Below are 14,155 nucleotides of genomic sequence, written 5' to 3'. Positions count from 1 at the left end.
TGGTCCAAAGTGAATAAACATATCAGTTTGATTGGGCTCTGGGTCTTGTTTTTCACCTTACTAAACGCAATCCAAAAGAAAATCCCGTTCGTCATAATATGTAATAACTTTCAAAGCTACTTCTGTATGCAGGGACAAATCATGTTATTTTCACTTATGCGTACTATACAGTTTTGGTAAGCGTGTTGCTTATGTAAAACATTGTTTATTCATACACGGTGTACATACATGCTCAGTTCTCTGGTAAACAATTGCAACTGCAACAAAGTTGTGTGATAAAATGAGAACTACAACAAGATTTTGAACACAAATACATTTTATGATAAAAATCAGACACTTTCCCCCTCATTTTAATCTGTACATTGAAAGAAACCGCTTCAGAAGGCAAAACTTTAAAAATAAAAAAAAAGAATTAAAGGACAGTCTGACCCAGACTATTCATTTCCAGAACATTTAGCTCCACAATCTCCATTTAGACAAAGGTCACACTTGACATCAATACAGTTGATAACACACTCAAAACATTGGTGTAAGCAACAGGTTTTTAATATGTGTTTAAATGCCTTTTTTGTGTGCTCACATGCACACGTGTGTACTGTATATAAAAGCATGCAGGCGTAGCAGACTATTATGGCAGTCTTGAAATCTAACCCCATTTTATGAATATGAAGTATTTTTAATGTAAATAAACACAACCGAAGTCTGCATTCATGTTCTATCGGGTCATCTTTTAAATGACATTTAGTGCTACACACTTTTATCAAAAATTCCTGTGATAAATATTAACCTAAGGTTTGGACAAGACAAAACGAAACAAAGCAGGAGACACGCTCTGGCATCATAAGTCTTCAGTTACAGACGACCTGTCAGAGTTTCACAACACACGTGTCATCAAGCCTCGCTACCCACTGTCCATGCACCACTTCACCCCTTAGCTAACACAAAGCCAAAGTCCCAGTATATAACATTATGTACTAACACCATGCATGCGTTCATGTACCAAACACAAAGAACACCCTCAATCCCCCAAATGACTGATTACTCAGATTTGTCTCCCCCTGCACCAGCGAGAAACATCTTGTGCTTCATCATCTTTTTGTTTGCCCACAAAGGGGAAGGAAAGGTCTTAAAGATAAAAAGAGGAATTATATTAAAGTTCTATTATGTCATTTAGATGCACAATTCAAATATTACAATGTCTCAAAATTATATAAACCATAAAAAAGAAAACATTTACTGTGATTATGCCAAAATGGTAATGTGACCCCACATAAACTGCAATGGCTGCAGAGATATGACATTTTTGTGTGACCTTGCTATGGGTAACACACCTCTGTGGAAGTCAGAAAACTTAAGACATGGACATACTTAAAGTGCAAGTAAGTACAGGAATAAGAGCACAAATGAAAAGTGTCCTTAGGACATGAGTAAAACAAACAAACATACAGGCACTGGCAAAAGGGAAATCTGAAGAAGCAAACCTGTACTCAGCACATATAATATAGTGAAACAAGGGACTGGGTAAAAGCCTCAGAACATTCAGGCATAGGTCATAAGAAGCCTTTTAAACATTAGGGAAGCCTTATGTTGAGAAATGTTCACTGGATACTGACAAGAAGATGATTGTAAATCAAGTTAAAATGATTAAAAGAAATAAAAGTCAGTGACACAGATTAAATGGTAGCTTCACACAGGAAGATAGAGCTGTTTGTCACCCATTATGACAACTGAAATTAATAAACAAGTAGGGCTGAACAAAGAATCATGTCTGAGAGAGAATTATATTGTTCTGAAACTGTTCAATGAGCCAAAACCAGAGTATTAAAATACACAACCAACACATTTCTACTAGACAACACGTACCTAACTTTAACTCACCTGCTAACAAAGAAAACATGTTTTGTGAAATTAAAAATTAGACTAGCAAATGGACTGGCCTGGTACATTTGTTTAGCAGCCTTTTCTTCTGCTTCTCATTTTAAATAGGAAAAAAAACATCATGTAAGTATAAGGCAATGTGGAGGGAAAGATTTCCAACACAAACTCAAGAAAATAATGTTACATTTTAAAGGAATGAAAAAACATGCCAAAAAAAACAGTTCTGACATGATGTACATCATGCTGCCTCTGACTCTCCAAATGATATGACCAACATAGCCTGCATGAAGGTGTGGCATTATATTTACTAAGGATAAACTTTCATCAAATACTGTCCACATCTGATAATGTACACTTTTTGTTAGCATAATAGCAGATTTTTTTTTAGTAGGTTTTACATATTTAAAAGTGGATGATTTAGTTTCTAAGTTATTCTTCATTGGCCAAATATCAAACACTGAGGGCAATTAATTCATTGTAAAAGAGGACTATGTACTGTCCAATGTCAAAATATGAATTTAGCAGTTTACCTTGAGTTATACAATATATTTTGACATAAGGACAAGCATCTCAATCCATGGAAAATACAGCCCTTAACATTCAAAGCTATTACACTAGAATTTACTTTTTTAAATATGAGATAGAAACAGTTAAATAGCCAAGATATGATGATGTTCTAGGGAGAAGTACAACTGAACCTACTGAGTCAAACAAATGAACAATCATGTTACCGAACCACCCAACTAGCTTTGCCCGGACTCAAAATACCGGGCACTTTGTCTAAACAAGCTCTTGGAGCACTTGTATGACGATATGCACTTTTGTAAAATGAAGTAAAAACAATATTGACAAATAGTGTGAAATAAGACCTCATGTTTTCCAGTCATACGCGAATACCTGGAAGAAACACAAAGAGTGAGCAGGCACTGGACAAAGTAAACTATGAGCATGGATCCATTCATAACCCTCCCCAGCCAAATCGTGTAATTCATTCAATTAAACATAAATTACAGCTATGATACAGATAACAATTACATGACTTGCAATCAGGCTCTTTTTAATACATGTATTTGTATTAATCATAATCTTTACATGTCCCAGAATTACAGATTTCTTTTCATTTTTTATGTAGTTTGAATGCATGAAATGTCCATGGCTACGAGAGCAGGGAAAGATAAAAGATGGGTGGGCTGCCCAAGCAGGAAATCGCCCATCTGTGTCCTCCCTTCCCCTCTGGTCATTCCTGGGCAAAGTTCCAGGAGGGCAGAGAGACTTAAAGAGAAACACACACCATGATGGAGACAGATGTTGCATGTTTCCAGCTCATCTTCTTTGTGCCAGCCGTCTTGCTCCATGCGGCACCTTCTGCCAAGCCAGGAGGTGGCAGACAGTGAAATGACCATGACCTGCTCACTCATTCACTCACCTTGTACATTCAGTTAATGGGGTTGTTAGGAGCAGTGGAGTAGTGGGAGGGGGACAGTGGTTTCATCTACTCTTTTGTACCCCTGGAAGTCCTGAGGAGATTTCATTGATGTAGACATAGCTTAGCTGGCCAGGGTCTAAGCATACCTTGCAACAAGCATATCGGCAACAATGTAGATTACAATGATTAGGATCAAGATGATCAGGATGCGATGCTTTCAATTAGGTTTTGAGGCTGCGTGGAAAACTAAGGTTATAATGGATAGATAAAACCTCAGAAACCTTGCTTGGACTCCCCCTTAGCTGTCAACAGCAGTCTCACAATCACAGGTTATTTGAACTAGAACGTCTTTATCATTTTTGATTGATCAAGAACAGCAGTGATCGCTTGTGATGGTGCTGGATGGCCAATGCTGCAGCACCGCTGGGAGGGGGAGGGTGGTATCATCAAGAGACCCACACTGCAGAAAGGCACAAGGGAGGATGGCAAAAGAAAGTTAGGACAGGGGTGAGAGCTGATGGACCTGGAGTCTGCTGCATGGTGGAGGAAGGACAGAAGTCTGGATGAGGGTTGCTGAAACATCTGCATCAGAACAGCCAAGAGGTTCTCCTCACATCCGGGAACCTCTCTCCTGAAGGATCTATAAAACATAGCAGGCAAAAAACAACATGAAAACATCCAGCCATGGGTGAGATATCGGCAGGACATGTCAACATATCAATTGATATACATCATTCAATAGGAGCGTTAAGTCCTGATGAAGCAAGAGTTCAGCTATTTAAAGTGACAGTTGCTTAACTGAGAACATATTTAAACTGTCCTGGAGGTCAGTGACAAATTACAGCATACGGTTACAGAAGAGCTTGAACTCAGACAGAGGTCACAAATACGAAATCTACTGCCTTCTGTTTTCAACTTGGTGATGGTAGATCAAGGGTAGATCAAAGGCAATATTATGTGGATATTAGAGATGTCTTTGATATTTATCATGTATGGTCTAACAACATGGTATCATTCTTTGTTTATAAAAGCTTTAAAATGATACAGCAATATACAGCTCATGTCCAGTTCTCACCTTAGCTTTCTCAGTTGGCTCAATAACAATCCCATTAGTGGAGTTGTTGAGCTCCCGGGAAACCACACACAGAAATTCTGCCTGGTCTTCATTGCCATAGTTGTAAGAAGAGCCAATGCTAATAAGCTGAAAGGGCAAGCAAGTTGAATCAAGGTAATGACAAGATAGTTATGCCAAACAAGAATGGGTGGTTATTAAGTGACACAAATAGGCAAATAGGCAGAATACATCATGATCATCTGGTTCACAAAACCAATGTATGTCAAAATAAGACTTGTGCTGGATTGTCCAGTATGGGCTTGAAGTCTACAATACACCTAATGGAATAAAGTGGAGGCTAACTAGAAATCCATAGTTTAGCAGACTGAATGGATAGATGTAGAGCCAGATAACCCAAACATTGAATTACGCAAAAATTCACTTATTCTGAAATTACAGCTGGGTGTTTTCTACTGAACAAAAGATGTTTCAAAGGAAATTAAGAAAAAGTCTGATTCCAAGTAAAGCTAACTTAACCACTCTTTTCAATAGACTCCACATATTCAAAATACAATGTGCTCAGACTAATTACCTGCATCATAGACACACAGAACCACACATACTCATCAAAGAGCACAGCAATGAGAAAGTAGGACTCACCTGTTCAAACTTCCATCCATCAGACATAGTGGAAACCATCTGAGTGAGCTCCTCTTCCTGGCACTGGAGTACACGATACACATGCTTCACAGGGCCCTGCAAAGACAGAATGCTAAGCTGTCTCCATGTCTTTATAAGACATCTAAACAATACACGCTGAGAAATCATACTGCTCAATAACAGCCAGTGTATGTGAAATAAACATCTGCTAAATACATCAAGCAAGGTGAAGAACAATGGCATACTGAGTTTCTTAAATTTTCTTAAAGTCACAAGCAAGCAATGACATAGCACTGTATTACAAACAGTTATTGCTTTCTAATTAAGTTGCTGTTAGTTTGTTATGGAATATGCCAATTCTTCTCTCATGCACCATTATGTATTTTGCTTGAGTGGAGTTCTATGGGGGATCTTGAATGAAGGGATTGCAGTGTTTTATAAGGCTCATTGTTTTCTTTTATTATTTGCAAAATGCTTAATACAATACTCAGATATATTATCATACAAAACTGTTTAATATTTTACACTATGCTGACTAATAAGAGAGTATATGAACGATTTAAGGAAGATAGTGAAACATTACTTAAGGTGCACATACAGACATTCTGTTTTGGTAGAATTTAGACAAGCTATTTGTTCTTCAGTTAACTGTGTTTTTTCATGATGTAGGAAAATAAGTGAATAAATAACTAAACAATGGCTGTAGAAGAAAAAGTAGCTCTTTCACTTAATATACTTGAAAACTGAGGGACTCATGTCATATATTCCCTATATTCCAAGTAATTTTCCTGACTTTGAATATGTTAGGATGAACAGATGATACAATTTGTACAGTTTACCTGTGTGATTCTAATCTGCCATAAGAAAAGAAATAAGACAAGTTAAAGCACCCCACCACCCCGTTTGATGTCCCCACACCTGGGATGTTCTGTTCTCGTTGTCTCGTATCCTCTCCTTCACCAGCCTTACGAGTGATGCAATGTTATAAAACTCTGCTTCCTCCAGTACACCTGCAAGGATGAGACAAGCCTTCAATAATAAGGACTTCAGAATATTTTAGGGAGCTCCTGTGGAAAAAAAAATCTTTTAACCCATCTTTTTATTCTTACAGATCAGCTCCTGTTTTTCCCACAAAATACAGCCTGTAGCTTTTTTAAATTTATACTTTAAGAAATGTGATATATACTGCACATACATTAATCTATCAAATGACTTTGAATTTAAATGCATTCTTTAGCTGAACACTGTAGTTTAAAAGAGGTAACATTCTTTTAATGCATTCCTCAGCTTTATGTTTTACCTGACAAGGTTGTGTTCTTTCTCTACAAAAAATGATTATAAAACCAACCACATAATTACTGTTGCCATGCTGGATCAAAGACAGAATATTCAGACCATCTCACCCTCCTCGGCAAGGTTCTTGTTGATTATCAGTTTACCATGTCTCAAATAGTTCAAGATGGGTCCAAAGTATGTGGGGTCCCTATCAATCAAATAAGCTCCTGTCTCATCCTGTGCAGAAAGACAGTAATGTGTTATGGTCATGTGAAAAAGCCACCACAGATTCAGGCAAAGTCACACTTCATCAATGATTCATCATCCTCTAAACTGCATAAGTGAATGTTGTTTCTTTATATTATAATACAGTTCTTTGAAATTGTGGCATCCCGAATGGTCCTTAAACAAAGCTTCATACAGAGAAAGTAAACATCAAAGAAAAAGACACAGAAAAGGGACCAATAATTTAGCTTGAACAGTTAATTAATATTTAATTATAGACAAGACATTAAGGTAATCATTCTCTACAAATGAAAAACCTACTTTTATCTACTTGAGACTCTCACCAACTGTTGGAATTTATACTCTGGGTGTGTGAAGAAACCCGTGGTGGAGCAGCTGTGCACATGTTACCAACACGTGATTTTTTATCCAGCAGTATACATTCTGGTTAGTTGCATACATATTCTATTAGATATATATATATATATATATATAGATAGATATATAGATATATATAGATATAGATATATAGATATAGAACACACCTTGTCTGAATCCAGATCTGGATCTTCTTGACATAATCGATACAGAAACGACTTGGGGTCCCTGCATAAGGTCTGTTTCGTAGTGATGAAATAGGTGCCCCCGACGTTCAGCCGAACCCACCGAGATCCTGGTTTCTCTGTAGGTTCTGATGGGGAACTAGGGTTGCTCTTCATCGGGAACCCAAAAACAGGTCTGGAACCCGAGACCCCTGGACTAGATAAGCCACTCCGAGACGGAATAACGAGAGTGGGCGAGGGAAGCCTAACGTTAACTGAAGCACGGATTTCACGATGTTCGGTCTGCTCGATGATGCCCGTTGCATTCGGCTCAATATGTAATTCTGCCATTTTTTTTTCAAAATTCCAGCTAGAATGCGCCAAACAACGATATTTTAATCAGTAATATCTACACTTCGCTAGCTAGGTTAATTTGACTAGTTAGCTATCTAATTATGTAAACAGTAGCTAGCCAGATAGCTAACTAGCTAGCTAGCAAGGCAGCCACAGATTGCTTTTTGGTGGCTGTTCGTAGGGCGTTGCAAAAAATAGATTAGGTCTAAACGCATTGATGACGGCGACAAAAATTCTGTAATATGTTACTAACGCTGACTTGAGGCAACATAGTTTATAATTCTATATAACACGACATAGGTCCGCCTTGTTTATTCAAACGATTCATATAAGATACCCACAAATATTATGAGGGAACTACAACATATTACTTCCGGGTCGAAATTACTCCGTCTTGGTATAATAAAAGTATGTACTTTGCAAAATAGTAGAACTGACTTAAGGTATTTAGGATAATAGCAGTTATGGATTGCTATTTATAATTTATCACATTATGATAATCTATGATTGATCAGAATACTCTGACTTAACCATCTCTATGACTGTCTACACAAAGTGAGGCCAACATCTCAGTCTGCACACCTCACTTTCCATGGACTATATGGCCATTGTCTATTTCTAAGCATACTACATCCAGGAAGAATATACCAAGACATTCCACTAAACATGCAATTAAACAACATTTCCCAGTGTGTCTTTTCACTATAGTCAAATCTGTTGCAGGAGACATGGACAATCAGATATGGCAGGAACATAACTTGCAAGTATTCAGGTTGATCACTCTTATGGTTAATTAGATTTTTATCAGCAGTCCATTATGAATTTCAAATAATATAGTTATTGAATGCTGCATAGTAATGTAGCATAGTAATGAGTTCTGAAAAGATAAATTTTTATACTTATACATTTTAATATGTATTACATATGTTGCTTAATTAGTAATTAATAAAATCAATAGTATGTTTACATGTGTGTGCATGCACACAGACACACACACACAAATCACAACACTAATAGCCTGTAAATAACATGTGTCCTCTGGGACCTAGTCTATACCCTTTGGCACTGTACCCAGGACTTAAATCAACAGCCATTCTAACAAACACAGTGGTGTGAAAAAGTGTTTGCCCCCTTCCTGATATCTCATTTTTTTGCATGTTTGTCACACTTATTGTTTCAGATCATCAAACAAATTTAAATATTAGACAAAGATAACACATGTAAATACAAACTGCAGTTTTTAAATGAAGGTTTTTATTATTTAAAAAAATCCAAATCTACATGGTCCTGTGTGAAAAAGTGATTGCGTGCCCCCTCCTCTCCTCTTAAAAAAACAAAAATTAACTGTGGTTTATGACATCTTTGGAAACCTGAGTTCAATTTCTGTAGCCACACCTGTTCTCAATCTAGAAATCACTTAAATAGGACCTGCATGACAAAGTGAAGTAGACCAAAAGATCATCAAAAGTGAGTCAGTATGCTGTGATTCAAAGAAATCCAGGAACACCTGAGATGCAAAGTAATTGAACTCTATCAGTCTGGAAAAGGTTATAAAGTCATTTCTAAAGCTTTGAGACTCCAGCAAACCACAGATAGAGCCATTATCCACAAATGGTGAAAACATGGAACAGTGGTGAACCTTCCCTGGAGTGGCTGCCCAACCAAAATAAGCCCAAGAGTGCAGCAGTGATACATCCAAGAAGTCACAAAAGACCCCACAACAACATCTAAAAAACTGCAGGCCTCAGTTAAGGTCAGTGTTCATGGCTCATCTCAGTTTTGTCACAAAACATTTTGATGATCCCAAAGACTTTTGGGAAAATGCTCTGTGGACTGACGAAACAAAAGTTGAACTTTTTGAAAGGTGTATGTCCCATTACATCTGGTGTAAAAGAAAAGGAACATCATACCAACAGAAATATGGTGGTGGTAGTGTGATGGTCTGGGGCTGTTTTGCTGCTTTAGGACCTGGAAGACTCGCTGTGGTAAATGGAACCATGAATTCTGCTGTCTACCAAAAAATCTTGAAGGAGAATGTCTGGCCATCTGTTTGTGACCTCAAGCTGAAGCGCACTTGGGTTCTGCAGCAGGACAATGATCCAAAACACCAGCAATTTCAACTCTGAATGGCTTAAGAAAAACAAACAAAATGAAGACTTTGGAGAGGCCTAGTCAGAGTCCTGACCTGAATCTGACTGAGATGCTGTGGCAAGACCTTAAGGCAGTTCGTGCTCAAAAACCCTCCAATGTGGCCTAATTACAACAATTCTGCAAAGATGAGTGGGCCAAAATTCCTCCACAGCACTGTAAAAGACTCATTGCCAGTTATCGCAAATACTTGATTGGAGTTGTTGCTGCTAAGGGTTGCCCAACCACTCAGTTTGGACAGGGCACTCATGAAACCATTTCACTGCAAGTTATAGCATGTATGACTGTACATGACATAAACCAAACTTGAAATTTATTAGGTTTAGGGGGCAATCACTTTTTGAAACAGGGCCAGGAACATTTGGATTTTTTTCCCTTAATAAAAACTTTCATTTAAAAACTGCATTTTGTGTTTGCATGAGTTGTCTAATATTTAAAATTGTATGATCTGAAACACTTTAAATATGATAGCTTTTTTTTTTTTGGTGCATGTTTATCAGGGAGGGGGCAAACATTTTACACCACTGTAGCATCCAGCCACCATGCTACTAAAAGGAATCATTTACATGAATTTCAATACATTTCAGGAATACATCTAAGCACTCTAATTTCAGCTTCAGGAGTCATTAATGGAAAGTCTCATGTCCTCCATAGCAGTGTGGATATCCTTCAGTATGTCCTGTAGTGGTTTCAGCACTGGAGTAACATGCTGTGTGACCCATTCTTCCACTGTTGAGGCTGGGTAGAGTAAGCACATCTCCTGGCTCACCTCTAGCACCTTAAGCTCTACAGCTTCCACATACCTGGGGGAAGAGAAGGGTTTTGTCTTTTATTTTGATGTGAAAGAGACACAAGATGCTGTGATATGTTGAAGGGTCATGATCTAAAACTAAACAGTGCAAAACCAATTACATGTAAAGCTAATTGTTTTCTTTTACTGAATCAATTCTGTCTATACAAAGTGCAAAACTTAACTGTTAAAGTACAGTTTAGAAATATTTAAAGAAGCTTACATTTTGGCCTGCTTCTGAATTTGCTCTGCAATAAGTGGGTTAACGATCTTTTTCTGTCTGTGGTAAGGACTGAACCAGCCTCTCACATACCTAAGGAGTAATTTTATAAGAAAAATCTTTAATTTAAATTAGTATCTTGGCTTGTTTAACATTCACATATTCTTCCTTATCACCAATATATCTGTTTTACCGACATTCTCAACTTACATACTGCTTTCAAAGTCTCTCATTTCTTGAGACTCCAACATTGCCATTAACTGTACAATGATTTCAGCTAGTTTCATCCCCGTGTAGGAGCAGGTGCTACCCTTAGACAACCTGAAAGAGACAACAGACCTACATTAAAGAAATATTTGTAACAACTTTTATGCCCTCTTTAATGCTACTTATGGCAATAAGAACATTCCATATAAATTCAACAACAAAAACATGAGCTAACATGGACATTGTCCAGGCACTCCATAGCTAGGTAAAATCAGCCATGACAGTAACCTCAATTTGCTAAGGTTTCACATTTTTGATTCTATAGTCCTTGCTATCGATTTACCCATTAATCTACCTAGTTTCTAATTCTGCTAATTTAGTTGTGGGTATTTTTGTGCAGCAACAGTAGAATAGCCTGAGTATTTGAATAAAAAAAATATTGATTTTCCATTAAATTGCGTCTCTGGTACATGAATGTGAAATACCTCTCTATGTCGCTTACGTCAATTGTACCAGTTCCCAATGCCTCCATCACCTTGTTTTGAGCTTCTTGAGTAAAGCTTCCTACCACACAATCAGTGATAACAGAATGTACAGATTTGAGTGATCATCTAAGTAGGATCTATAAAACATAATAGCACTGATAATATTTCTTAAATTGTTAAATGTTATATATGGAAACATTTTTTTACACAAAAAAAAAAGGGGCAGAATAATATGGACAGACCATGGAGAAGAGTCTGTAGACATGAAGCAAGTGAATGCAAGCTGAGAGGCATCAGTTCACACAAAACAGACAAGTGATCATATCTGTGGCAGAAGACATGCACAAAAGAAACATTGAAAACTGGCTAGCAAACTCCTATGAAAACTTAAATATCAATAAATGTACCTTAAATATCATACAAATACCTTTGCCACCCAGTTAATGCAATGCCCTGTAGATCAATCCCAGGTGAGAGGCCAGAAGCCACTCTTAACCACTGAAGATGGTTGTCCACGTGCCTTTGTGTACTAGTCACACAGGTGTATACAGTGGTAGAGCCTTTGAAAGAACTTGCAACCCACTGCTTTGATAATCCTGCAGATCTGTATTTCTCCATTAGCTGAACTGGATGGGGAGATGGAAGAAAAACCAAATTAACAATTGTCAATACATAACAAAATACTGAACAGTTCTCTCAGATAATTAACATATTTCTACTGAGAAATAAACTTTCTTGAGTGGCATAGCAAAAGAAAACTTACTATTGTTGGCCACATCCAAAACAGGGCTGTAGTCCCAAAGCATGGGTTGCACTAGTCCAACAAGATCACTTTCTAAATTAGTAAAATAAAAAATTTTAAAAAGAGAAAACCTTATACTAAACTTATTTAATGAGCTGACACATGGCAGACATCAGGATGTACTTTTTAATTAAATGACACTGCTTGTTGTTATGACTTCATTTTAATACTCTAGAAGCTCTAAAGTACACAGAAATTTACATATTTTATTGAATGGTCTACTGAAGATATGTATATGCTCCGGTAAAGTTTATCTCAGGTTTACGCTGGCAATTTACTTTTATGTACACTCAATAAGCAAAACCAAAGCAGCACTGTTCTAATCGTTTACCTTTAATAGTGTCAGAGGTCATTCTTCTAAGCATGTCATCCCACATTATCACACTGAGGCTGGGGTGGCTCTCCCGAATGCCTTTTGCCACCTTAGTGATATAACTGAGGAACAGTTTGTGAATATTGTACCCTGGATTGGTAAGCCACTCCTTAGATTGTTCTCCTTGACCCAGCATGTAAACCTATGAAAAGAAACAGCACATACTACAAACCAGACTCTTATAGTAGGTGATTTTTACAAATAGGAAATAAACAACAACATTGTGTTCATTTGCTGTGTGCTCCATTTCCATGCTATTTAAAATTAGTACAGTGATAAGATTTCCTATTTAATACAGTAACAAGAGAAACAAAACACTAAATGGGGCAGGTGGCCCAGTTTAAAAATTGCCCAAATAGGGAAAAAGCTATTACACATTTACAGTGAAAGATCAAAACATGTGACTTAAAATATGGGTTTCAACATTCACTGTTCAGGTTTGAGCTGTACCTCGTCTGCCCCAATATGTAGGGCTGTACTTTTAGGGTGGAGCTCCATAACTTGATGCAACATCTCCATGACAAGAGTGACTCCTTGCTTGATGTGTGGATTCAGGGTGCCCAGGCAGTGGCTTACCTCTCGTAACTTCCGAAAGATGCTGTGTTTCAGGACAAACTGAATAGAAGAATTAAAAAGAATATGCAGACACCATGCTGAGACAGTATCACAAACTTGTCAGGTTGCATCACATATAACTTTAAATGAATGCAGGATTATCATCTTGCATGATTCTTATGACAATTAAAATTCCCTTCATTCACTTACTTCAAGGTGTCCAAATGTCTGCACCAAAGGAATTATTTCCAACCCTCTGGAATATGCGATATCTTGAATAGAAATTATTTCTTCACGGCTGTAAGATCAGTGAGAAGGACTTTAGACAACCTTTCCCCAGCATTATATGTGCATAAAAGATATAATATTTATGTTAGGTTAGCATTTTGAGGCACCAATTCATTTACCTATAGGGTGGATGAGAATTTGACTGAAGAATCTTCAGCTCTCCCTCATAGGGAAACATATCCTCATACTCGATCAGTATTCCATTTGCACCAAGGTCAGCAAAAAGATTGATGATCTGAGAAGACATGGTCATGGTATAATCTAGTGCTTTATTGAGACTAAACGATGTAGATAGCCCCCAGAGGATTGGTGAAGTTTTACCTCACGCAAGTAGTTCATTCGAGGAGGAGCACCCTTTAAATCCAAATGGACTAATTTTTTGCCTTTTGACAAAGCAAGAGATTCCATAGCGGGTCCTGGAATGTTATCTGCGACGGTATCCTTAGTAACAGAAATTAAAATTTTGTAAATATTCGTTACGGTTCATTAAGACTATAACTTCCTCCGTACCATACGTTTAAGAACGATTTACATTAATGCACTGGGCTAAATAATATTCACTGTTAGACACGACTGTCCTGCCATATAGGGAAACGCTCTAAACGTGTGCAGTCTAAAGACCGAAGCCTATAACCCTGTCAGCTTTCTAGCTACTCCCAGACTCCATCACAGACGGAATCGCCTCGATTCTGTCGAAATACAAGAGATGTCTATTATAAGGGTCTTTCCACACCCTTTTCCTGCTGACTGTTTGCCACTTGTCACGCCACATTAACACATAACCTGCGATCTCTTGTTACAAACACAGACATGTTCACTGCGTTAAAGCTATGACAGATGACGTGCTAAACGGTCTTCACGGATCCGGATGTG

At 37.6% G+C, this 14,155-nt stretch overlaps 2 protein-coding genes across 2 annotated transcripts; both read right to left on the bottom strand.

Moving 5' to 3' along the window:
* Nucleotides 1-189: 189 nt before the first annotated feature.
* On the bottom strand, nucleotides 190-7,769 carry kctd2 (potassium channel tetramerization domain containing 2). The gene is made up of 6 exons (XM_027013367.3): nucleotides 7,064-7,769; nucleotides 6,422-6,530; nucleotides 5,937-6,028; nucleotides 5,019-5,114; nucleotides 4,380-4,505; nucleotides 190-3,944 (listed from the first exon to the last, which is right to left on the bottom strand). The coding sequence occupies exons 1-6, from the start codon at nucleotides 7,409-7,411 to the stop codon at nucleotides 3,915-3,917; spliced, it is 801 nt and encodes a 266-aa protein (XP_026869168.1). The 5' UTR covers nucleotides 7,412-7,769; the 3' UTR covers nucleotides 190-3,914.
* Nucleotides 7,770-9,858: 2,089 nt separating this feature from the next.
* On the bottom strand, nucleotides 9,859-14,151 carry hexd (hexosaminidase d). Its single transcript, XM_027013340.3, has 13 exons — nucleotides 14,016-14,151; nucleotides 13,604-13,723; nucleotides 13,402-13,517; nucleotides 13,205-13,292; nucleotides 12,890-13,054; nucleotides 12,398-12,581; nucleotides 12,028-12,099; nucleotides 11,692-11,890; nucleotides 11,507-11,589; nucleotides 11,265-11,343; nucleotides 10,783-10,893; nucleotides 10,576-10,665; nucleotides 9,859-10,365 (listed from the first exon to the last, which is right to left on the bottom strand). The coding sequence occupies exons 1-13, from the start codon at nucleotides 14,052-14,054 to the stop codon at nucleotides 10,179-10,181; spliced, it is 1,533 nt and encodes a 510-aa protein (XP_026869141.2). The 5' UTR covers nucleotides 14,055-14,151; the 3' UTR covers nucleotides 9,859-10,178.
* Between the last annotated feature and the right edge of the window lie 4 nt (nucleotides 14,152-14,155).

This window comes from Electrophorus electricus, chromosome 15, assembly GCF_041902795.1.
Source record: "Electrophorus electricus isolate QZ-2024a chromosome 15, ASM4190279v1, whole genome shotgun sequence".
Taxonomy (NCBI): Eukaryota; Metazoa; Chordata; class Actinopteri; order Gymnotiformes; family Gymnotidae; genus Electrophorus; species Electrophorus electricus.
The sequence above is the reverse complement of the archived record's forward strand: the minus strand, read 5'-3'. Positions and strand labels throughout refer to the sequence as shown.